The sequence below is a fragment of the Chenopodium quinoa genome, unplaced genomic scaffold (genome assembly GCF_001683475.1).
Source record: "Chenopodium quinoa cultivar QQ74 unplaced genomic scaffold, ASM168347v1, whole genome shotgun sequence".
Taxonomy (NCBI): domain Eukaryota; kingdom Viridiplantae; phylum Streptophyta; class Magnoliopsida; order Caryophyllales; family Amaranthaceae; genus Chenopodium; species Chenopodium quinoa.
This window is the reverse complement of record NW_018744878.1, coordinates 2,974,688-2,999,529: the sequence shown is the minus strand read 5'-3', so window position 1 is coordinate 2,999,529 and position 24,842 is coordinate 2,974,688. Positions and strand designations below refer to the sequence as shown.

Sequence of the window (24,842 nt, the reverse complement as noted above, 5' to 3'; positions counted from 1 at the left end):
CCTAACACTGGAAATTGTATGTAGCTAGCACAATAGCTGTTTGGACATGGCTATCTGATTCAAGACATCTCTAACAAACCTCGTCATCTTTTTATTATTGTAATTGCTTGATCATTAATTAGTTTTTCATTCCTGCCTTTTAAAAAAAAAGTTTTCCATTCCTTAAAGTCTATATTAGCATTTAGAATCTAATTTGCAACTAAAATGTGAACGATGGAGTTTAAGTGTATGACGTATGCTGAATGATTTCATTGTCTGGAATTCTAGTTGACAAGTTTGAGAAAACCCACTAATTTAATAACTGAATCAACATTCATAAAAGACAAATGAAGAAAATACATATATATTTTTAAAAATGGAGTCAAGGCTTAAGATGAAAGTTATTGTAAGAAAGAATATGGAAAATAACACCAACGATAATGAAAAACATGTTTTGCCAAATCAATAAATTAATAATTATACTGGAAAGATACATGACTCTAAAGACCCCTCTATCTCTAAAATAAATCAACAAAAATCTAGAATTACCTATATCTTAAGGGAATACTATAGAGCAAAGCTTCTTAAGGAAGTTAGAACAATACCTTCTAAAGAATACACTTCTGTAAGATAATAAATCTGAAGAGTAGCGTACATTAATGAACAACCCACATGAGGCTTCAAATGGTGCCAAGACTGCCGACCCACAAACAATGTTGGAGAGGCTAGAGAGCAAGATAGATTGTGCGTAACATCAAAGATCCACTGGCAACAATGATAGCGGCGACGATATAATATGAGAAAATCTGATTTTTATTGTTTAGATGATATATTCCATGTATGAAAATATTAAGTTGATCGGTGATATTTATATTTCCTTATTTGTCTTTATTTGTGTTCATGTTTACATGCATGACAATATGATTAATAAAATAAGTTTGAAGACATTTTTCTTACTTTATTTGTCTTAATATGATTTAATTAGCTTATGGTCGTCTTTGAGGGAAATTGTCTTCCTTTCCCTTGTCAGCAAAAAGTACCTGCACTTAACAATCTCAGAGTATGCTCAACATTTTCAATTTTCTTTCATTCATAGTTTAGCGGGCAAGAAGTATCAGGCAAACAAAGCTTTTCATTGTAATAATAGGCATGTTTCTTAAAACTTCACTTAACTGTGATGAAAATTAACTTGAATTGAGTTCTGCATATTTAAATAAGTCAGAATCTGAATACACCAGCTCATTTAGAGAGTTCAAGTGCGTAAACATCTCTTTAACAACGAAAGCTTCAAAACCTTAAAACATGACTAATCGAGTTTCACCCAAATCAAGTCAGTTTTTGACAAGCCTCGACGAAACATTCCAAAGGCACCCCTTCCATAGTTCCATGGAGTTCCATCACTACTATGGAACACACTAGAAGGTTCAAGTTGCAGCCCAATGTGAATACTAAACAGGATCCTATTGCAATTAAACCACTATCTACAACACCGTCACAAATTCTCAAATTAAAATAAAAAATAAAAAGAAATTCACCAAAAAAACCTCGACAAACAATTTTCTTACTTTCTCTCTCCTCTCTTTCGCCTCCACCATCTATCCATTTCTTCCTACAGTCGACAAAAATTAAATTTTAAATAAAAAGGTTAATAGAATTTATATTCATCCCTAATTTTACCTCTTTTAGATCTTCAAAATTCATTGAATTCAATCCAGATTTTTGCAAGGAACTCTGATTTTTACCTCCGATTCATCGGTAAACGCATCGATTTGCCGGAAAATTGCAATTGATTTTGAGGAATTAGCGGAATTGAAATTCTAGGGTTTGAAGAAGAGGAGATTGAGAGAGTTGATTGAAAAAATTGATATGAGATTTGATGGATGAAGAACGATGCCGGAGCTGCGTAGTGGAGCGCGCAGAGGCCGAGCATCGAGAAATCCTACAGCAAACAACAATCAGGAGGAGATCGACGGCCAGAAAGTGACCGGAGGTAGGACACGTGGACGGCGTGGAGGAGGTGTAGCAGCAACTAGGGGAAACAAAGGAGGATATCGAGGTAGAGGTCGGAGGAATAACCGGCAACCGGTGGCGGCGGTTGGTGGCGGTGTTGACGGTGAAGGTGATGAGAAGGTTCTAGAAGAAGCTAAGGAATCTAGCCGTAAAACGACGTCGTTGAAGGCTAGCGCAGCTGCTGAAGAAAGAGGTGGTGTAGGATTAGGTTTAGGCGGCGGTGGTGCGGGAGAAGAGGTTGGAGAGAAAGAGATGGATGAGTTTGATAGTGGCGGTAATGCCGTCGGTCGAAGCGGCGATAAAGGTTTGAATGATGATGATTCTTCTGCTCCTCTACCTGAGAAGGTTTACTCCTTTTTCTTATAAATTGATTGGTTTATGTTTTTATTTGATTTGTGCTTTTGTTAATTTGCTGATAATTCAATGTTTTAATGTTGTACTATCTGTTGAAATTTTGAGTGTGGGAAAAAAGTTTTGAGCTTGATATTGAATTATATAGTTTTAGCAGTTTGAGGATGTTATTGTTATTAGGTTGATAGCCGATTAATTCTTGGGATGGTACTGAAGACTTGGGATTGGATCGCGAATTCGGAATTCTTAATACTCTTTATATGTATCAATGCCCTTTATTCATGCAGTTTAAGGATTAAATAAGTCTGTCAAGTAGCTGAATGTATCTAGTCTGATTGTTTTCTTTAAATATGGGCGATTTTCATTTCGTTTTCAGTTTATGAGTGCAATAGAATAAGTATATAAACCTGTTTTTATCGGTTATGTTTTGGTAATGTTGTATTTTTTTCCGGTCTTTGAGGGCTGGTGTCGTTTAAGTGTTCAATGTATTGATGGTTGGATTGATGGGAGGTTGATAGATTCCATGTAGGATGCATTACAGGTATGATTATTTTAGAAGTTGCACGAGGAGCACGATTGATACCGACTTTTCTCTATTCTTTCCATATCGGGGTTGAATTTAAGAATATTTAAGAATATAGCACTATTTCTTAGTTAAGTGTTTTGTGTACATTTGTTGTTTATCCCATTTGATTTATAATACTTTGGCAGTATGTTTGAGAATTGTTTGGGACTTTGGGTACATTTAGTATCTTTTGGTCTTTTGGAGTTGCAGCTGATTGTTATTTATTGATTGAAACAGGTCCAGGTTGGGGGTTCTCCAGTCTACAGGGTCGATAGAAAGCTAGGGAAAGGTGGTTTTGGCCAAGTTTATGTTGGTAGGCGCGCTGGTGGTAACACTAGTGAAAGGAATGGTGCTGGAGCTTATGAGGTGTGACATTTAGTATAACAACACATTTTGGCTCAAGTACATAGATGTTAACTTTTGTTTATCTGACACGTACTTTTTGTTGATGTACTTTAGGTAGCTCTGAAGTTTGAGCATAGGACTAGCAAAGGTTGTAGTTATGGGCCTCCATATGAGTGGCAGGTTTACAAGTGAGTCAATATCTTGCAGCATATCTGTGGATGGTGGTCTGATTTCTCTATATGCAATGCATATTTGTTGAACTAATTTATGCTTTTGCTTTGTATTTTGCTTCTTTTTCTCAGTGCTCTTGGTGGTAGTCATGGAGTGCCACGAGTGCATTACAAGGGTCGGCAAGGTGACTATTATGTCATGGTATGAGAGTGTGTGTGTGTTTCTATTATCTTTGTACTTCTTTATTCCCTTGGTATGATAGGCTGACATTAAGGTTGTTGCAGGTCATGGATATGCTAGGGCCAAGTCTTTGGGATGTTTGGAATAGCAATTCTCATTCGTAAGTAGATTGAAATGTCAATATTATTCTATTTTCATTATTTGGATATGATTTAGCTACTAACAGGGTATATGTTCTGAACTTTAACAATTGCAGAATGTCAATTGAAATGGTTGCATGCATTGCAATTGAAGCAATTTCTATTTTGGAGAAAATGCACTCCAGGGGGTAATATTACTGTCTCTCATTCCTTGTACGAGTTGTATCTATTTCTGCAACATAAAAATCTCACCTATGTTGTTTGTTGAAAGCAAGATTTGTTTTCAGCCATTCATCATAACCTGCAAAGAATCCTTTTGTCGATTTGTTCCTATTCACTAATATAATTACAGTTAATCTATACTGTATTGGATTGGTGGAAGAAAGGTGGGATTTTGATGTTTATTTGAAGTTCACATAAGGAGCTGGGTAGTAGATTAATGCAACATTATCTATTGATATGGATTACTTTTGTTAATCAGCTTTGCATGAATATTAGTGGTGGTAGACACTGACTTTGGGTTAGAGTTTCTCTGGAATGCAAAATATAAGTCAACTGAGCATCTCCTTTCATGAAGCTTTTATAGTTTAAATATTGTTGTTGGGCTATTCACTTTCTGGTGCGTGTTTTAAAATATTTTTCACAAACCCCGCAGTTATGTGCATGGAGATGTAAAGCCTGAGAATTTTCTGCTTGGTCCCCCTGGAACTCATGAAGAAAAGAAATTGTTTCTTGTTGATCTTGGATTAGGTAAGTCGACGACTATCTTTCTATGGTGATAGTTTTTCTCTTCTTCTTTATACCATTTAATGCATATATCCATTCCTTTTTCTTTCCTGCAGCAACTAAATGGAGAGATAATTCAACCGGGTTGCATGTTGAATATGATCAGCGGCCTGATGTTTTCAGGTTTTTGAGACTGCTCATTGATTTGTTTTGTGATTATTATCTTATTCTTATTGTTTAAACTCATCTAATCATAATTGTCTCTGGTTATGTCTTTTCTCTATTGCTTCAGGGGTACTGTTCGATATGCTAGTGTTCACGCTCATTTGGGAAGAACTGGAAGCCGGAGGGATGACTTAGAATCACTTGCATACACACTCATTTTTCTTCTGCGTGGCCGGCTTCCTTGGCAGGGATATCAGGTCATTACTTTCCTTCCATGATTGTGTATGTGAAATGCGTCAGGAAGGTCTTGTGTTTTTAAGTTAATAATTTGTTCTAATGAGGTATTTTAATACAGGGGGAGAACAAGGGATTTCTTGTATGCAAGAAGAAGATGGCAACATCTCCGGAAACATTGTGCTGTTTCTGCCCCCTTCCTTTCCGCCATTTTGTTGAGTATGTGGTAAACTTGAAGTTTGATGAAGAGCCTAACTATGCGAAGTATGTTTCTCTTTTTGATGGGATTGTTGGGCCAAATCCTGACATTAGGCCCATTAATACCGATGGTGCTCAGAAGGTAAGCATATGATTGTTAAAATATTGCTCTTGATATTCTTCTGGAAATTTTCATGAGATGCCGTAATGTTTAAATCATGTTCATATTTTGTGAAGTTGATATTCCAAGTGGGGCATAAGAGAGGACGTTTGACGATGGAGGATGATGATGATGAGCAGCCAAAGAAGAAGATTCGAATGGGAATGCCTGCCACTCAATGGATTAGTGTTTACAATGCTCGCAGGCCAATGAAGCAAAGGTAAAATTGCAGAAAAATACAGTGTAAAATGATATTTAGTTTGAATGGAATTCTGAAAATTGCTTTTGGATTTGTTCTGCTCTAGGTATCACTACAATGTTGCAGATAACAGGCTTTCTCAGCATATTGAGAAAGGAAATGAAGATGGCTTATTTATTAGTAGTGTTGCATCTTGCTCAAGTCTTTGGGCCTTGATAATGGATGCTGGCACTGGTTTTAGTTCTCAAGTTTATGAACTTTCTCCACATTTCCTCCACAAGGTTTCTTTTCTTATCTTATAATGTGTGTGTGTTGTGTGTTTCATTTTTATATGTACAATCCTGTAGTTATATTTTTAACTATGAAAGTAACCTATCTGGTTTTGTACCTAATCCTTCTCTTGTATTTGATTGTAGGAATGGATTATGGAGCAGTGGGAGAAGAACTATTACATTAGTGCAATAGCAGGGGCTCAAAATGGTAGTTCCTTGGTAGTAATGTCTAAAGGTAAGTCTAAAACTTTAGTCGTGGCTTTGCACTATGTCTTGACAAAGGATCTCACATGCCCTTTTATATGCTTTGGTTAACCTGTTATTTAGGTACTCAGTACTTACAGCAGTCTTATAAAGTTAGTGATGCATTCCCTTTCAAGTGGATTAACAAAAAGTGGCGAGAGGGTTTCTCTGTCACTTCCATGGCTACTGCTGGTAGTAGATGGGCAGTCGTGATGTCCCGCGGTGCAGGGTACGCTGATCAGGTATGATATTAACATTTGATTGTATATTTTAAAACCTAAATCCTGAAAAATGTGTGATGGTCATTAACTGTTTATGAATTTAGGTGGTTGAGCTGGATTTTCTGTATCCTAGTGAGGGTATTCACCGAAGATGGGATGCTGGTTATCGTATCACTTCTACAGCAGCAACTTTTGACCAGGCTGCTCTAGTTCTTAGTATTCCAAGGAGGAAGCCGACAGATGAAACCCAAGAAACTCTTCGGACTTCAGCATTTCCTAGTACTCATGTCAAGGTAAAATAATTCAAGAATTTGTGCTGGGGCTGCCTATTTCCAGGTTCTGTTTTTCTGAGTTTGCTGAGGATCTGTCTTTGTTGCTTATGCAGGAGAAATGGGCGAAAAATTTGTACATTGCTTCAATCTGTTATGGAAGAACCGTCTCCTAAGCTGCTAACCATTTGTCAAATACATAACCTAGTAGGTGTTATTTGAAGGATGCCATGCACTTGCTCTTACCAGTGGCCTTCAGCATTAATGGCACATTTTGAAGTTGCTGTGGCAGTTGTCTCTGTGCCTGTGAAACTGAGTCCTCAAATTTTCATGGAGTCTGCTGCTGATACCTGTGCACTTGATGTGCTGCAATTTATTGTTGGGTTGATGTCTATGAAATTTCATATGCAGTGGGATGGAGGCATTCTGAAGAGTTTGTATAGTCTGTGATCTTTAGTACTGAGTTGGTGTGTGCACAGGTCATCTTTCGGTTGTTGAAACTTTTTGGGCAATGTGCAATTAAAGATTATTCAAGGGCATGTACCCTTTTATCTCTTTTGATTCATTGGCAGTGTCTTGGACTTGAGATTCTGTTCTGTTATGTTCTGATGTAGTTTGCAAGAAGATTGACTATTGATTGTGTTATGAACTAGATGTGTAGAAAACTTTTGCCTCTCTCTTCATCTGTGTGATTTGTCTTCATTTTTATAGTTACAGTCACTGCAGTTGTCATCTCTCAATTCATGGGTTCTGGCAATTTGCCTTGGCTTTAGGGATTTGCTGCCTGTCTTCCACTTTAAAAGGTAATTGGATTTCCATCTCAAATAGTGTCTAAATTTCATTCCGTCTTCCCTTTTGTGGTAGTTGGCACTAGTTGTATCACTTTAGATATAGGCATTTATGCAGGTTTAAGACATAGTTAATGAAATGAGATTTTAGGTGATTTTGTAAGTGAGCTTGTATTTTATTATCGTGTTAAGCAGTCGCATAGGTACTTGAGGAAATACCTCACTGAAATTTTGTTGGGGTAAAGGGTATGGTTATGGTGTTTGAATTGGACTGTTGTGTATGCTTGCTGTCTGGTTTCCAACTATGTTAAGAGTAGGCATATGAAGTATGTATGCCATATCATTGATATAATGCCTTTTGTTATGGTGGTTTTGATGAGCGAGCAGTTTTTGTTTTGTCTTTGAATTCTATGTTATTGATATTAGCATGCTAATTCAAACAAAACTGTAGGTACTATTTTCCCGTCAATAGAGTTGTGTACTTGATTTAATCCTGCCTTAGTTGTTTGATTTCAGGGGCCACTGATATTATTCAGCAGTTTTGTGGCCTCGAACAGTTGAACATCTGTAGCTCTGGTGAGAATTCTCACTTCTTGCCTATACCCGAACCTGTAGAAGTGTATCTCAGTTGGTTTCACCAGTGATAGTTTTATGGAATGGGGATATAAATCATTTAATATCATTTTGTGCGTGAATATTTGAATGTGCTCATGGTAATGTTATACCTTGCTGTTTAAATGAACCGCACAAGTTGGGGTAGGTTATAAATGAACCGCACAAGTTGGGGTAGGAGTACAGTTTTCATGCATGCATTGTTTGCTGACAAGTTAAATATTGTGTGCAATAGTTCATCATTCTCTCCTCTGTTTTTTTTTTTTTTTTTTTTTTTTTTTTTTTTTTGGAATTGTAAGACGATCGTGATCATATTGCTTCCCTTAATCATCCTAAGACAAGGTTTTGTTTTCTGTGTAATAGTGTATGATCCTTTTTTTTTACATGGAAAATCAAAGCATTGGCTATTTTTAACACTAAATGTTCATTTGGGTGATTACAACAAAAAGTTCTTGTCACATAGGATGATCATAGCTTTCTTGCTTCTTTTATTAACAAAATTTGTGTGGTGACTAGTGAAATCTTGATTGTAGTGAGATAATTTCAATTAGCATTTTGGTATGCATATTAGGTTTTGCCTGATGGCCTAGTGTTTAGTGTTCACAATGGTTATTGTCATTACGGAAACCAGCTGAAGTATCATGTAAGAATTGTATACAAAAACCTGCTAGGTTTTAACCTGGTTTGGTGTTTCTCATTGTAGATGCTAGTACTTTAATTCTGTGATAATTGCTACATTGAAGCTTTTGTTCTGCTCACAATCTTAAGTACACTTGTAATGGTCATTGCTTTAGGCTCAAATTTGTTAATTTCAGCCTGCATTGGAATTTATCTCCATTAAAATTCTGATTAAGTTGGCAGTATTACGCAATTTTTTCATTTTCTAATTTTTTTTTTTTTTTACCTTGTCTCGTGAATTTTTTATTTATTTTTTGGTTTGGTAAGATGAAGGGCCTACAGGGCTAGAACCCGTTACGGGTTGCCTAGCTCGGGTTAGTGGGCTAAACAATTTGGGAGAGTGGGGGAAGGTAAGGGAATCCCACCACCCAAATTGCAACTAGTGGGAATTGAACCTCTAATCTCATGGTTAGAAGGTATTGTCCATTTCACTTGACCAAGCTCAGCTTGGTAAAAAAGATCCATTTTTGATTAATCAACTTGTGAATCCTCAAATGGTTGCATCACTAATACAAAGATGCTGTTTAAGTCTTCATGAGCTTTTGATATGTTGGTCAATGAAATCCTTGGACTGGTTGTTTGAGCTTCTCATTCTACCCAATTACATATGGTTCAACGACTATTCAAATTTTCTTACATTGATCACCAAGCAAGTATAGTTATAACTTATAAGTGGCAGTCCCTAACTCTCGCTCTACTACTATGTTCATACAAGTAAGCAACTAAACTTGCATCAAAAGCAAAAATTACAGCACCTAATTGAGTAATTGTTTATGATCGAAGTCTTCGAGGATGATGGAATCAGCCAACTCCAGCGGTAGAGAGATTGTGGGGATTGCTTCCTCCCCTGCACCTTGATTTTGCTCAATTATGCTTGAAACCTTAAGAGGATACGTCATTCTTACCTTTGTTTTGAGAGCATGTACTTTTCTTACCCTAAAGAATTGATGATGGTCAGATGTAGAAAATGGTATATAATATGTGCATAAGTTGCTTAAATCTTTTGAACTCACGGTTTACATTATAACTATACAAGTACAACAACTCAACGTATGTTACTACTCGTACAAGTACAACAATAACTCAAGTAGTCAAGTCTCAACGTATGTTACTTTCATGGGGTTTACTAATACTTCTCTCCTACATCATATTTCCATCTACTTAGAAGGTTGCATAGTGCTATCTCTCTATTTGGCTACTGGTTTTCTCAATCCATTTTATCACAAAACGAATGAACAAGTACATAATTGACATTTCTTCTAAGTTCAACATCTTTTATGATATTACCCTACCCTATAAAACGAAATTTAATAAACACCCTATTATATTTAAATTTTTTAGAAAGTGAGGGATAGTTAGTTAATTAGAGTTTTCCTCTCTATTTTAGGGGTCCTGGGAATAAGCCATTTTGGCTCTCTAAACACCACAAAAAATATTTGATGATTATGTCTTCCATATTGTGTGCCCAAAAGTATTACATACACATTCACTAATTGACCAATATTTATGTGTTTAAAACACATCTTTATACCCTATTGTCCACACCTTACAAAAAAGTATTCAATCGAGTTGAATTTAAATAAATTAATTATAAACTATTTTAGTAAAAATAAGTTTTAAGCAGGAAAATTCAATGACTTCAAATAACAAAAATAAGTTGAATAAATATCAACTAAAGAGAACAAGAAAAATAGCATGATTGCATGAAAAATGAGCAGGCGGTGTTTTCCAATGTCAAACAAGTGTAAAAGATTACCAATTGAGATTTCATCCTCATTCCCTTGCATTATATCCAAATAAGATCATATAAATTCCATCAAATTATAAAAAGTTTGTATAAATATTAATAAGTTCTAATAAGTTATATAAATTCTAGCAACTACAATAAGTTACAAATACATTGAGCTTAAATGGCAATTTAGTGTGCAAGTAACCTTTATAAAGCGAATTACACTGAGCCACTCTTATGATGCTCGAATAATACAAAATGCATATGCAAAATTAATAGCAAATTTGACAAAGTGAGGATAAACGCTTTTTATAGCAGAGAATACCAAGATGTGATCATGTAAAAATATACAGAGAAATTGAGTTGAAGTTGTAGACTGCTGCTTGGTAAAGCTAATGACAACCAAAATGGTTAAAGGATTGAATCTCCACAAAATTTGAATAATTTCATTCTTGACTTCATTTACTATTTAATGGCAATCTAACCTAATCACCGTTCTTAACCTCATAAGCCAGCTTATGCATACCCTAGGAAAGATTCAAGACGCCAGATCACAGCAACGATCATTTCCTGGTCTTTCTTGTTATGCTCTGCGACATAATCTCCTCAAGCGAACCTTTTCCTGTTTTAGAAACAACAGCAAGAAACAACCCAAAAAATCCAACAGGAAATGAATATTTACACAGTGCACATAGAAGAAGAAACATTAAATTGGAATGAGCAAACAGATAGTAGTACTTGCCTCACTCTTATCATGGTCGTACTGAATGGAAAAGATGCACCTGCAACCCCTTATGTCATGCATTTTTCGTTCAATATCCAAAATAAGTGCATCATAATAAATAGCTTGATCTTTTCGTTCCTGCATCAAAAGGTAGAAAGTATGAGCATGTGCCCATAAATAACAGTAAACAAAATCTTGAATAAATTTAACTACCTGAAGACAGAGCATGACATCCCCAGCTTTGACCTTTTGACATTCCCAGTTCTCCAGGGGGATCGAACGCTCTCGCACATCATTTTTCACATTAACCCACTCATCTTCTTCAGCCCCAAATCCCACAAATCTTACATGAACTTCCTGAATATATGTAGGTAACACTTGGCTTATGTGAGCAATCATCTTCCTCAAAGTAAAGCAATTATAAATTTGTGTCTTCTAAAGGCAATCATCTTGTAAAAGAATCAAATTATTACTTCTATTATGTGAGCAGTATAGTGTAGGAAAATAAGTATGAACATTTCGAAAGGCAGCAATTTTACAAATTCAATGCATGATATTGGAATGTTTCCAATCAAGGTCTAAAGACTACGTTACACAAACAACTTAAACATTGTTTGGGACAAAATTAGAAGATAAAGATACAGCAAAAAGAGAGGAAAAAAAGGAGAGGAATGGCTTTTCACTACTCCGTACTATAAATCTGATTGCCAAAGTGGGGAAAACCAGTTCACGTCAGGAAGGATACCACACAAGAAATGCTGGGCCCTATGGTTTAGATAAATACTAAAATCTTCCATATAGATATGGACTTGGTAGCAAAACTTATAAAGGCTATTTCCTCCAAATTTTATTATATTTCAGAAAAAAATAACAAGACTTATAGATCCATCATGTTTACTTATATTCTTGTTAACCTTGCTAAAAGTGCCATCCATTATTTTCCCAAATTGCTCCATTCAAGTTGTAGGCAACTGACAGGACCAGAAAGGGTGGGGGAAGGGGGGGGGGGGGGGATGAAGCTGAACGAGTGATCACTGTGAAAATTTTATTGGGAGAAGTATAAAAGAGGATGAGAGGCACCTACTAAAGATGAAAATGAGAATTCCACTACAGTTCTAGGCACTAATTCTAGATCACCATTGTAAATTAATCAACAATACCACGTAAACACACAAACTCGTGTTTTCTTCACCACTCTCCCTTCTTTTTTTGCTTGGAGATGAGAAGCTTGGGGAGGAAGAGACTAATGTCTTTGTTCCATCTAATTATCGTAAAAGAAAAAATTTGAGCCCTTTTTGATGGAGAGGGATTGGAAGGAAAAGAAGTAATCAATTATATTTAATTGCAAAATATACATGGGATTTGATAGAAAAAGGAAGGGCAAGGGGAAGCTTCTTCATAAATTTTATACATTCCTCTCTTCCCAACATTGAAGGAATATTGAATAATAAAAGATGTCTAATTAATTTACCCACTTAATCCTTTCACTTCCTTCCATTAAACTGAACTTTGGGAATAGATTTGTTAAGTTTTCTTTTCCTTTCCATTCCCCTTCCTCTACTGATATTGAATCAAACAAAGCGTTGGGAACTTACAGTTTCACCAGAGCTGAGAAATCTGTGGGAGAGGAATCTCTCAACATCATACCTGCATAGCAAAAAGTACAAGTGAATACAGAAAGGTTGCAACAAGAGCACAGAACTAGGAAATAGATGTACACAATTAAATGAATCCAAAATCTCAAAATGACTATTTGTTCAACCCCAATACAACCTAGAAATTTTTGGTCAAAGAATCCACGCTAGAATTATTTTACAGCAAAAAAAGTGATTGGAACTTGAAACAAACAAAGAGTTTCACCAACTCAATGTTTCAGATAAAGCAATGTATAGAAAGGCTCAAGGCGTTTCTGAGTTCCCTGGGTCTAAGGCGCGCCTCAATGAAGTAAGGTGCATATAATAAACAAATTTAAATTCTGAAAAAAAATCTTTGTGCGCCTGAAGCTGAGCCTCATTAAAATCGCCTGGCCTAGACCACAAAAGGTGCATGACCCCTAACGCCTTGCGCCTCAAAGCCTAGGCTGAGGCGCGCCTTTTCAAACACTGAGATAAAGTGCAAGCAGAGACCAAAAATTCACAGCATAAAAAGTCAGAATCCTCAGGCCACGATATTATAAATACAGCTAATGACAAGAAAGTTTCCCCAGTCAAGCATGAACAGTTATCTTCTTTACCAACTCTGTTACCTTCAACCATAAAATCTACTGCACAGTCAATTAATTTCCAAGATGGAAAATAAACCCACGGAGTCAGCAATTACTTGGGTAAAACACAATCAAGGTGTGATAAGATCCAGTGTTTCTAATTCCAGAGTCAGTAAGTATTGACACCATAACTTCAAGGTCAAGGCCATTGAGGTTTTCCACTTTTCCAGATATCATTTTCATAAAAGTCAATTGCCGAGTACATATGACATTGAACAATTAAGAGCTAAAAAAATCTTAAGAGGAGAAAAAAAATTGAACTTCGTGTAAAATACGAACTACACCATGTATGGCCTTTGATATTTAAACTTACCACGCTCCGTCTCTTGATCTAGCCTCAAACTCTAACTCTGATAACTCTGGTAACTTTTCCCCTGCTTTAAACAAAGACAGCAGAGTAAAGCACCAAAAGATTTCAGTTCAGGAAATCGTATCAAAAGAATAACCTAGACATTTTACAAGTGAAACGAATTTTCTAAGCTATTATTTATGCTAAAAAGAAGTGATGAATCTAAAGGTGCCTAAAAGGTTCAAGGACAAAAGGCAGACAAACTTTTTGATACATGAGGCAGCCTAACACAAGACTGCACAATTAAAACAGCTCTGTAGAACTGACAATTATATCTGCACCTGAAAGCAACAAGTTCTAAGATACCTGGGATTTACAGAAGATGCCTCTTCTTCACAGCCAAAGAAAAAACAGATATGGAACCAGCTTGACATGGGGCCATAAAAAGAGCAAAAAGTAAAAGATGAAGAGATCACAATAATACATCCCAATTAGTCTCAAGTACATTCTTAGTTCCCAATAAGAAGGCATTGTCAGATGGTATATATAATCACTGAAACATAAATCTCAATTTTATCTAACCCAAGGTCAAATTCTCAGTACCCCACTAAGAGGCCACCAATACTTCATAGGTATAAAATTGACTTTGCCCCTAGATGGGTACGTCACTATAGAAGTTATTGACCTTTTCTCTTTTAAATAAAACTAGTAAAAACAAAAAATTGCAGAAATAAAGATGTGAAATTTAGTCCTTGCTAAAAGAAAATTACGATAGCAGATTGACTAGGAGCAAGCTCCATTTAATCCAACTGTCTAGGAATTCATCATATGCAGCTTATGAATTCATCTAAACTCCAAATTAGCAAAATACATACCTTTAGGCACTTGGTTGGATTCATTAGTCTTCTTCAAGTCAGAAGCATCTGGACGAGCAGCCACATTTTTAGACACATCAGGTGAAGGAGTAATTTCTTTTTGATTGATAGATGGTGGAGCTGCTTTAACTGGACTCATTTTCTGCCTATTTTGGAACCAACTTTGCACCTAAGAGACACATGAAGCAGTAAGACTTACACATAAATTACAAAAGAGTGTCAAGGAACATATGAGAAAGAAAGGTATAAGAATATGGGAAAAAAAGCACCTCATCCCACTTTACAACAGGTTTCCCAGCCCGCCCAGCAGATCGACTGCATACATACAAGTTCTCTTTGAGGTCTATAGTCAAAGCGTGCAAATCTTCCAAGCTACTTAAAAATGTTGCAAAAAGTAGGGCGTAAAATTATTGCAAAAATTTACCTAATTCCCTTTGCAACTTTCACACAAAAGTCCCGGTTGACTGACAATTCTCCATATTCTGAAAACAAGCTTTCCAGCTTCTCAATCTGTCAATAGATATTAAAGGATTAAAACAATTTCAAAACTCCCTCTGTAATACAACAGAAGAGAGCATTGATTTTCTTGCTCACACAACAGTCGGAACTTGATAAAGATAAACAGAAAGGGAAGGTTTTTTTTTTTTTTTTTTTTTTTTTGGGGGGGGGGGGGGGGGAGGAGAATCAGATAAAGGTCAGGAAAGAATAATTTCTTCACAAGTTAGAAATTCTGCATTAATATATTTCTGTGCAGAACTTGCTGTAAACCCCTAACAATGACATGTGGGAACCTGTAGATCAATTATGTGATAGCGCTAATGATTCCCCCTTACAGTGCCTTCCTTACTACAAAAAATAAATAAAAAAAAGTACGTACTTGTACCACAACAGCAATATCAGAGCCTTAAACCCAATGACAGGGTTGGCTAAATGAATCAAGAAAACATCTCTTTTAATGATATATGCTCCAATAAGCCCAAATTCTTAGATATCAACATCCAAGTCAACTTTGTTCTTCTTTGGCTTCTTCTAAGATTCTTGTGCTCTCAACTCTCTACTTTCATTATTAGTATTCCAATCTCTGTCTTACTCCCAAACCAACACAATCAATTTCATCTTAAGTTATTCTCACATCTGCAATTCCAACCTTCCACAAAATATCTCCATTACTAAAATATAATCCTTAAGGCGTCCCCACACATCCATCTCAAGTTCTCAACATACACATCTATGCTAACCCAATTGCTAATCCCATTTGACTCACATATAGGTCAATAGCTCGATTTATCCATAGAATTGGTCTCACATACCTTTTCAGTAAAAAAACTTCTTTTTGGTAACTCCTTAACCACTACACTGTCACTTGACACCCTGTTAGTAATAAAAGAAGTAAGTGCATGTAGCAAGTGCAACAGGAAGCAAACTCATAACTTAAGAGTTCTCCCTGCACGAGCTAGAAGCTCACAAACTCTGTTACTAACCTAAACCTATAAATTTGATAGACTAAAAAATACTTGAAATATTCAATAAACATCACTCAGGAGGTCAAAACATAAATCTTAGTATACATGCTAGCACATTCATAGGTAAATCATTCGTAAGTTTAGTATAGCCTTAAAGTGAAAACTCAAACATTAAAACAGAAAAATGACATACAAAATTCAGTACACATTATTCGCTCATGTACTAAAACTTCCAATTAAGGCTTGTCTAAGGTAGAGGCATACAAGCAGTCTTCACAATTGCATGACTTCCCAAAGCATATGATCCATGATTAAGATAGTAGGTGAATCAATGAACTCCAGCCTAAAGCACCTGATTCATCTCCAAAAGATATGCTAGAAACATTATCAAACTAAAATAACCCACTAACAAGTCCATAATGAACAATAAAGTGTTATAGTTTATCTCTGGGCAATTAATACACAACCATACCACAAATGCCCAAAACATGTCATCCCCTCCCCTGAACAAACATCTAAAAAGAGCCAGCATGTCTTACAATTGAAGGGACTTAAACATTTTCTATGACATTTTCCTTTTTTGGTATGGAGAAAATTCCTACTAAACCAACAACTCTCATTCTAACAACATAGGTCAACACTTGAGTGAGGGGGAGAAAGGAAAGAAAATCCCCCACTCCCAAGCACAAATTGATTAGATGCTAGGGCTTTTACTTGTAACAGTGAATTCCTCACCATCTCCACTAAACTTGTTTGGTTCTTTCTACTTCGTACGACATTAGAATAGGAAATCATACACTATATGGATTCAAGAGAAATGAAAGTCTATGTTTAATACAACTTCAAACTTCCTATGACATTGATACAGGCAATTTCATATACTATAAAGATTCAATTTTCTATACCCAATAAAAATTCCAAGGCTAACAAAAAGTCGAATAAAAACCATGGAGTAAATTCAAGAAACCTCCCAATGAAGATGGTGACTTTTTATAATTGGTGACACATTACAGGACACAATTAGGCAATGCATACATAGAAAAACAGCATTTTAGATATCAAATTCTTGAATTAAACCATAGAATTCAACATACGAACACAAAAAATTAACATAACAGATTAACCCTAGGGCCTTTGATCAAAACCCAGAAAAAACACTAAAGCAAAACAGAACTGCCAACTACCCACCTCCCAAAAAATTGGGAATTCAATGTAAATTCATAGCAATACAAAAATTTACAAAATTTCATCAAAACCCAGATAAAGTTTCATAAATACAAAAATACCCAGAAAAAAAAATCCTTACTTCGGTATCTGAGAAGCCAGAAAAGACCTTTCTTTCTCTGGGACGAAGACGATCCATGGAAAAAAAAAACTCAGCAGAAAATTCCAAAACCCTACTTATTTTTTGGGTCTTTCCAATATTGAATTGCAAGAACTACAAGAATTAAGAAGCGCCAGTTTCCAGTCTTTGGTGTATACTTTGAATTTCATGGAGTTAGCAGAGAAATTCAATTTCCATGTTTGTTCGAGGGAAAAATGAAAAATGTGAAAGAGAATTATGGGTTTTTACATAATTATAAGTACGATTTGGTATATGTTAAGAGTTGATCATCAATAGGGGAGGCAAAAACTAACCCGACCCGAAAACCCGACCCGAATCCGACCCGAAAATAGCGGGTTAGGGTTGAGAATTTCGACACGAAAACTTAAATGGGTTGACACGAACCCGATCCGAAATTAAATGGGTTAGGTTAAGGTTGAAAATTTCAACCCGAAAATGACCCACATAACCCGAAAATAATTTTCGGGTCAAAATCAGGTCGGGTCAACCCGAACCCGACCTTATAACCCGAATAAAAAAGTCTTAAAAAAAAAAATCATTTTAATGGCTAATGGCCCAAGCCCAATTTAAAGTTCTAAACCTAAAAAAACCCTAAATGTGACTAACCCCCACCAGCCGTTTTTATCTCCTATTTTCTCATTTTGCCCTCTCTCTCTCTCTCTCTCTCTCTCTCTCTCTCTCTCTCTCTCTCTCTCTCTCTAAACTTCTCTGGTTCTCATTTTCTCAACAATCTCAAGTTCTCAGACACTCCACACTCACTCTTTCCTTCTAGTTCTTTCTCACTCTTTCGTTCTCAAGTTCTCAACTTTTCCCTCTTCTCACTCGTTCTCACTCCTCAACGCCTGAAAGGTAATGGTTATTAATTGTTTTTTATTTCGTTTCGTTTTTGTTTTGAATTTCAAGTTCTGATTCTGAATTTTCCATTCTTGTTTTTTTTTTTCAAATCTTCAAATCTTCATCTCCTTCAAGCCGTCAAACCTCAAACTCTCAAAGGTAATTCTTTTTTAATTTTTGTTGTTTTTGTTTCGATTTTTGTTGTTTTCGTTTCTGTTTTGTTGTTTTCGTTTCGGTTTTGTTCTTGATTTTTGATGTTTTTTTTTCGTTTCAATTTTTTTGTTTTCGTTTCGAGTTTGGTTGTTTTCGTTTTGGTTTTGTTGTTTTCGTTAGTTTTGTTCTTGATTTTTGTTGTTTTTGTTTCCGTTCCATTTTTGGTTGTTTTCGTTTCGAGTTTGGTTGTTTTCATTTCATTTTGGTTGCTTTCGTTTGGTTTGTTCTTGATTTTTGTTGTTTTTGTTTCTGTTTCAATACAGATTTGTATTTGATTATTGTTGTTGTTCTTGCATGATAATAGTATTAAGTTTGTATAACGTATGATGGGTTGCTTTGTAAATTTCTAGCACAATAATCCAATTCCTGATCTAATTTACAACAAGAATATATCTTTGACATGCATGTGATTTTTTTTTTTAATTTTAGGTCTGATTTAGATTATATCTCTATCTTGTTGTTGTTGACTTGTTGTTTATTTTATATTGTTGTTCTTGTCCAAATAATTTCTGATTTTTTGCGGTAATTATGGATGTTGATGTTTAGATTATATCTCTAGAAAGAATAGATCAGTTTTTGTCTCTTGTTTTAAAATAAATGTTTTATTTTGTTATAATTTTTGCAGTAATTATGGATGCCGATGTTCAGCAACTTTCTTCCGAGGAAGAGGAGATTGACTCGACAACACAAGACAAAGGAAATGGTAAAAACCAGAAAACTTCTTCTGGTAAACCTCGTGTGATTCTTACTGGTAAGAAACGTCAACGTCGGCTTTCTTCTGGTGTTTGGGTGAATTTTGATTTTTTAGACGAGCCTGATGAAAATGGTAATCTAATTTGCAAATGTAAAAAGTGTGGTATACATTTTAATGCTGATAGTAAGAATGGAACTGGGAATCTTCATCGTCATTTGAAAAATTGCAAACAAAGGTCTTTTAGGGATGTTGGTCAAATGATATTAGAGAAAACATCCTCTGGTTTAGGAAATAGATTGCGTGAATTTGATGCTAATTATTTCCGTGAATTATTATCTCTTGCTATTGTGGAGCATGATATGCCATTTCAGTTTGTAGAGTTCAAGGGTTTTAGGAGATGTTTTAATTATTTGCATCCTGATTTCAAACCTGTCACTCGAAATACTATCAAATCTGATGTACTTAAGATGTATAAAAGAGGGAAAGAAAAATTAAAAGCTGTTTTGGGCTCAACTTGTAGTAGAATTGCATTGACTTCTGATTGTTGGACTTTTATAACCACTGATGGTTATATTTCATTGACAGCTCATTATGTTGACAAGTCTTGGTGTTTGCAAAAAAAGATTTTGAACTTTTCTTACATTGGTCCTCCCCATACAGGAATTCATTTATGTGATCATGTGTATGGTTTGTTAAAAGAATGGGGTATTCAAAAAAATATTTTTTCAATTACATTAGATAATGCTTCTTCAAATGATGTTTTTGCTGAAAATCTAAAAGGGGAACTTGAGTTGATTTGTGGTGGGGAATTTTTTCATGTAAGGTGTTGTGCTCACATTCTTAATTTAATTGTTCAAGATGGTTAAAAGAAATTGATGAGGCTGTGTATAAGATTAGAGAGAGTGCCAAATATTGTAAGAGTTCACAAGCTAGGAAACAAAGGTTTTTAAGTTGTGTATCACATGTTGAAATTCAATCTACTAGAATTTTACAACAAGATATTCCTACTAGATGGAATTCAACTTACATGATGCTTGATTGTGCTTTGTATTTTAAAAAAGCTTTAATTCACTTTCAAAAAGTTGATGCCAATTATGTACATTGTCCTTCTGTTGAAGAATGGGGTAGAGTTGAAAAAATATGCAAGTTTTTGAAAGTTTTTCATGATGTCACACTTGCCTTTTCTGGGACCAAATATCCAACTTCCAATCTCTACTTTCATAGAGTCTTACAAGTTAGGTTGTTGTTACAAAATGAAATGAAAAGTTCAGATCTTTTTATGCAAAAAATGGCTTGTAAAATGTATGAGAAATTTGGAAAGTATTGGTCAGAATTTAGTACATTTATGGCTGCTGCTGTGGTGTTGGATCCACGATATAAGTTGCAATGTGTCAATTGGGGTTACATGAGGATATATGGTCAGCATAGTGTTGAATACGAGCTTGAGTTTTCTAAGGTTAAGGATGCTTTACGGAGGTTGTACGAGGCTTATGCATCCAGTCATTCTTCATCAAGCAATGTTATTCCCACTGCTAATGCTTCCAATGCTAATGAAGCTTCCGATGATTTTATGATGGTAAACAACTTTCTGAGTTTCTGTCTTTCTGATGTATTTACCTTTATTGCAAGTGAAAACATATCCTGATTTAATAATCTGATTTTTTTATAATCTGATTTTATTATAATCTGATTTTATTATATCTGATTTTATTATATCTGATTTATTATATTATAATTTGTGATTTATTGTATTATAATCTGATTTTTATTTTCTGATTTTTTGTGTCATGGCGTCATGCTACTCATATAATTTGATTTATTGTATTATAATCTGATTTATTGTATTATAATCTGATTTTCTTATAATCTGATTTATTATATTATAATCTGATTTTATTGTATGATAATCTGATTTTTATTTTTTGATTTTTTGTGACATGCTACTCATGTAATCTAATCTTGGTATATAGGATTTTGATAGTTTTTCTATGGAGCAATCAAATGTGGCAATCAAATCTGAAGTTGATATGTATTATGAGGAGCCACTTATCCCCCGAGGCACCAACCTTGATATTTTGTCTTATTGGAGAACTTGCTCGGTCCGGTATCCTATATTAGCTAAAATTGCTAGGGATGTTCTTGCTGTCCCCGTATCAACTGTGGCCTCCGAATCAGCTTTTAGTACTGGAAGTCGAGTGCTTGATTGTTATAGAAGTGCTTTAAAATCAGAAACAGTGGAGGCTATAATTTACTTAAGGGATTGGGATTTTGGGGAAGGTAAAAAATGAGTTAGAACTATTATATTACTTGTAAATTATCTTTTATTTTTAGTACATGTGTTGATTTTAATTTGCTATCTTTTCTTGTAGATAATATGGATCCTCAAATGGCAATGCTATGTGGATCCGTTATGAAGCTTAAGGTGGGGGACAACGATGACGCACCACAAACCTCGCCGGAACTATCAGAATTTGATGAGAATGCTTCTTCGAATATTGTTTGAGTCACAAGGACTAAAGTTTATTAAAAGACATTTTTTTCTTTTTAATTATGGTTTGTAATTTGTTAAGACTATTTTGGTGTGTTAGTGACTTAGTGTGTAATAGTTAATTAGGCATTTTAGACTATTGAAAACATTGGGTAAAAAATTCAGGTTTTGTTAACTGTTTGAAAACACAAAATTTGGCTAAAAATCAGTTTATTCAGCTAAAAAAAAAAATTAAAACAATTAACAAAAGTCAGGTCAAATCAGGTTGTTTTCGGGTTGACCTGAACCCGAAAATATCAGGTTCGGGTTGGGATTTTCAACCTGAAAACTTAAATGGATCAGGTTCAGGTTGGGGATTCCCTGACCCGAAACACGAAAACCCGAACACGAACCCGACCTGACCTGATCTGTTTGCCACCCCTAATCATAAATGTGCACTAGTCCGGCCCGAAAAGTATGCAGGCTTGGCTAGAACAATGAGGCCTATATTTTTTTTTTTGGAATAGTATGAGTATAAGAAAATATTGGAATGTATTGTGTCAAAAAAAAAAAGAAAATATTGGAATGTAAATAGGAAAATTTGCAAATTGCAGCCATTTAAAGTTTGTATTTTGCAAATTGCAGCCATTTAAAAAAAATTGCAAATTGCAGCCCAAAATTTCATATAAATTGTAAATTACAGCCCGATTCAACTAGTTCATCGCTTTACAAGTTGAAATTTTTTTTATTAAGGTTTTAGGGGCCATTTTATCCCTTAAGGATCCGAATTGAGCTCGGAGTTATCAAAAAAATAACGCAAGTATCTCGTTTTGCGTAACAAAAATGTATCGATTTGTGGGAAAGCGAAAATATGAGACACTTACGTTATTTTTTTGCTAATTCCGAGCTCAATTCAGTCCCCTAAGAACTAAAATGACCCCTAAAACCTTAATCGAAGATTTTTGAACATGTAAGCCGATGAAAAAATTGAATCGGGCTGCAATTTACAATTTATACGAACTTTTGGGCTGCAATTGAGGGCGATCCATTCTTCCAGCAGCGTAGGAATGCAGCTGGTAGGCTTGGCTTATCACCTCTGCAGAAATGCACCGCTGCAATAAGAATGTTAGCGTACGGTGTTGCTCCAGATGCCGTAGATGAATACATACGCATGGGTCAAACAACATCTAGAAAATCAATGCAACATTTTACTCAAGGGGTGATCAAGCATTTTGAGGCCGAGTACTTAAGAAGTCCAACAGATGAAGATTTAAGGAGAATCCTTCACCAAAATGAAATGCGTGGATTCCCGGGCATGATCGGTAGCATCGACTGCATGCACTGGGAGTGGAAGAACTGTCCTATGGCTTGGAAAGCACAATACGCAGGTCGTAGCAAGAACGCAACCCTTATCCTGGAAGCTGTTGCGGATCAAGATTTATGGATTTGGCATGCATTTTTTGGAATACCCGGCTCTTGTAATGATCTTAACGTCCTATACCGTTCTCCAGTGTTTGACGATGTTTTGAAAGGTCGGGCACCACCAATTAGTTTTATGGTAAACGGCCATGAGTACAACATGGGATACTACTTAACAAATGGTATATATCCGAACTGGGCAACATTTATACAAGGTATCACATATCCTCAACTCCAGAAGGACAAGTTATTTGCAGATAAACAAGTTGTAGCTCGGAAAGACGTTGAACGTGCGTTTGGAGTTCTACAGGCTAGGTTTGCCATATTACGACAACCCTCACTTGCTTTCGACGAAGACATTTTGAGCGACATAATGAAAGCTTGTATCATTATGCACAACATGATTGTCGAGGATGAACGACACAATTACACTCGTGCCGAAGTTTTGAGAAGGTATTATGAAGAAGATCGCCCTCAGCTTCATAGAGCAAGGTCCGGTCCGAGTACAAGTGCCACAGTGAATAACAACGAGCCTTTCGAATTTGACGTTGGCCGACCACCAAACGTTGATTTTGACGGGTATATTCAAAAAAGAATTACCCTGCGTGATAGCCAAACCCATTTTTCTTTGAAAGATGATTTAGTTGAGCATATTTGGCAAAAATACGGTCGTACAAATGAATAAATAGTTTTGTAATCGTTAATTTATTTGGTTTGTATGATAGGTGTACGATCATTATGTTCCAATGTTGTAATTGTTAATGTTGTACTAATGAAAAAAGAAATTTCGCATAAAATAATTATAAAAATAATTAATATTGTACTCATAAATAATTTAATCAATAAAAAAATTTAGTTAAGAATACATATTATTATTTTATTAAAAAATACATTTTGCATAAATTAATATTAAAAATAATTAATATTGTACTCATAAATAATTTAATCAATACAAAATTTTGTTAACAATAAAATTAAGAAATACTAAATTACAAATTTAATGATGTGTAGGAGAGATAAATATTGGTGGGGTATAGGGTTAAAAATAGGAGAGAGAATGGTGGGGATTATAATTTTTGATCATTGGTGTAGAAAAAAAATGACCAAGAAAATGCCCATGGGGAGGAGAAGTGAGAAAGTGGTTAGAGAGAGATTGGGCAACCAAAAAAAATGCCCATTAGTGGCAATGCCCTAAGAAAATATTGGAATGTATTGTGTCAAAAAAAAAAGAAAATATTGGAATGTAAATAGGAAAATTTGCAAATTGCAGCCATTTAAAGTTTGTATTTTGCAAATTGCAGCCATTTAAAAAAAATTGCAAATTGCAGCCCAAAATTTCATATAAATTGTAAATTACAGCCCGATTCAACTAGTTCATCGCTTTACAAGTTGAATTTTTTTTTTATTAAGGTTTTAGGGGCCATTTTATCCCTTAAGGATCCGAATTGAGCTCGGAGTTATCAAAAAAATAACGCAAGTATCTCGTTTTGCGTAACAAAAATGTATCGATTTGTGGAAAAGTGTAAATATGAGACACTTACGTTATTTTTTTGCTAATTCCGAGCTCAATTTAGTCCCCTAAGAACTAAAATGACCCCTAAAACCTTAATCGAAGATTTTTGAACATGTAAGCCGATAAAAAAATTGAATCGGGCTGCAATTTACAATTTATACGAACTTTTGGGTTGCAATTTGCAAAAAAAAAAATTTAAATGGCTGCAAGTTGCAAAATACGAACTTTAAACGGCTGCAATTTGCAAATTTTCCGTGTAAATAAGTGGACAAAGTTGTAAATTTGTAATGAAGTCGCGAAATTCACATTTTTACTTTAAAAGGAATTTCGGTGTTTTCAATTTTATCTCAAAATATTACTCCTCTATTTAAAATTAGTTGACATGTTACTTTTGATGTTATTTATAAACTTTACTTTGACTAACATTTGTGAGTTTTAATATAAAATTTTTAGTTATTTGAAAGGAAAAATGGAATCTAAAAATCTAACCTTTGGCCGGTCTCACAAT

At 35.1% G+C, this 24,842-nt stretch overlaps 4 protein-coding genes across 5 annotated transcripts; 3 read left to right on the top strand and 1 right to left on the bottom strand.

Annotated features, from left to right (window-relative positions):
• Positions 1-1,366: 1,366 nt before the first annotated feature.
• On the top strand, positions 1,367-7,106 carry LOC110705544 (casein kinase 1-like protein HD16). The gene is made up of 16 exons (XM_021883434.1): positions 1,367-2,334; positions 3,143-3,271; positions 3,365-3,438; positions 3,553-3,622; positions 3,706-3,761; positions 3,858-3,929; positions 4,397-4,491; positions 4,584-4,650; positions 4,760-4,889; positions 4,988-5,206; positions 5,302-5,444; positions 5,530-5,704; positions 5,840-5,930; positions 6,023-6,180; positions 6,264-6,452; positions 6,545-7,106. Exons 1-16 carry the CDS (start codon positions 1,870-1,872, stop codon positions 6,602-6,604), a joined length of 2,193 nt encoding a protein of 730 aa, XP_021739126.1. The 5' UTR covers positions 1,367-1,869; the 3' UTR covers positions 6,605-7,106.
• Positions 7,107-10,412: 3,306 nt separating this feature from the next.
• Positions 10,413-17,437, bottom strand: LOC110705542 (protein SAWADEE HOMEODOMAIN HOMOLOG 1-like). Of its 2 annotated transcripts, none has more exons than XM_021883432.1 (9): positions 17,156-17,437; positions 14,811-14,896; positions 14,656-14,701; positions 14,387-14,555; positions 13,536-13,599; positions 12,555-12,606; positions 11,173-11,316; positions 10,978-11,097; positions 10,413-10,857 (listed from the first exon to the last, which is right to left on the bottom strand). In XM_021883432.1, the coding sequence occupies exons 1-9, from the start codon at positions 17,210-17,212 to the stop codon at positions 10,819-10,821; spliced, it is 777 nt and encodes a 258-aa protein (XP_021739124.1). In that variant the 5' UTR covers positions 17,213-17,437; the 3' UTR covers positions 10,413-10,818. The 2 variants fall into 2 exon arrangements, with proteins under 2 accessions (XP_021739124.1, XP_021739125.1); XM_021883433.1 differs by having other exon boundaries at positions 13,536-13,596; positions 17,156-17,435.
• Positions 17,438-19,515: 2,078 nt separating this feature from the next.
• Positions 19,516-21,598, top strand: LOC110705541 (zinc finger BED domain-containing protein RICESLEEPER 1-like). The gene is made up of 3 exons (XM_021883431.1): positions 19,516-20,511; positions 20,906-21,212; positions 21,305-21,598. Exons 1-3 carry the CDS (start codon positions 19,963-19,965, stop codon positions 21,436-21,438), a joined length of 990 nt encoding a protein of 329 aa, XP_021739123.1. The 5' UTR covers positions 19,516-19,962; the 3' UTR covers positions 21,439-21,598.
• A 927-nt stretch (positions 21,599-22,525) lies between these two features.
• Positions 22,526-23,506, top strand: LOC110705839 (protein ALP1-like). Its single transcript, XM_021883771.1, has one exon. The coding sequence runs from the start codon at positions 22,526-22,528 to the stop codon at positions 23,504-23,506; it is 981 nt and encodes a 326-aa protein (XP_021739463.1).
• The last annotated feature ends 1,336 nt before the right edge of the window (positions 23,507-24,842 follow it).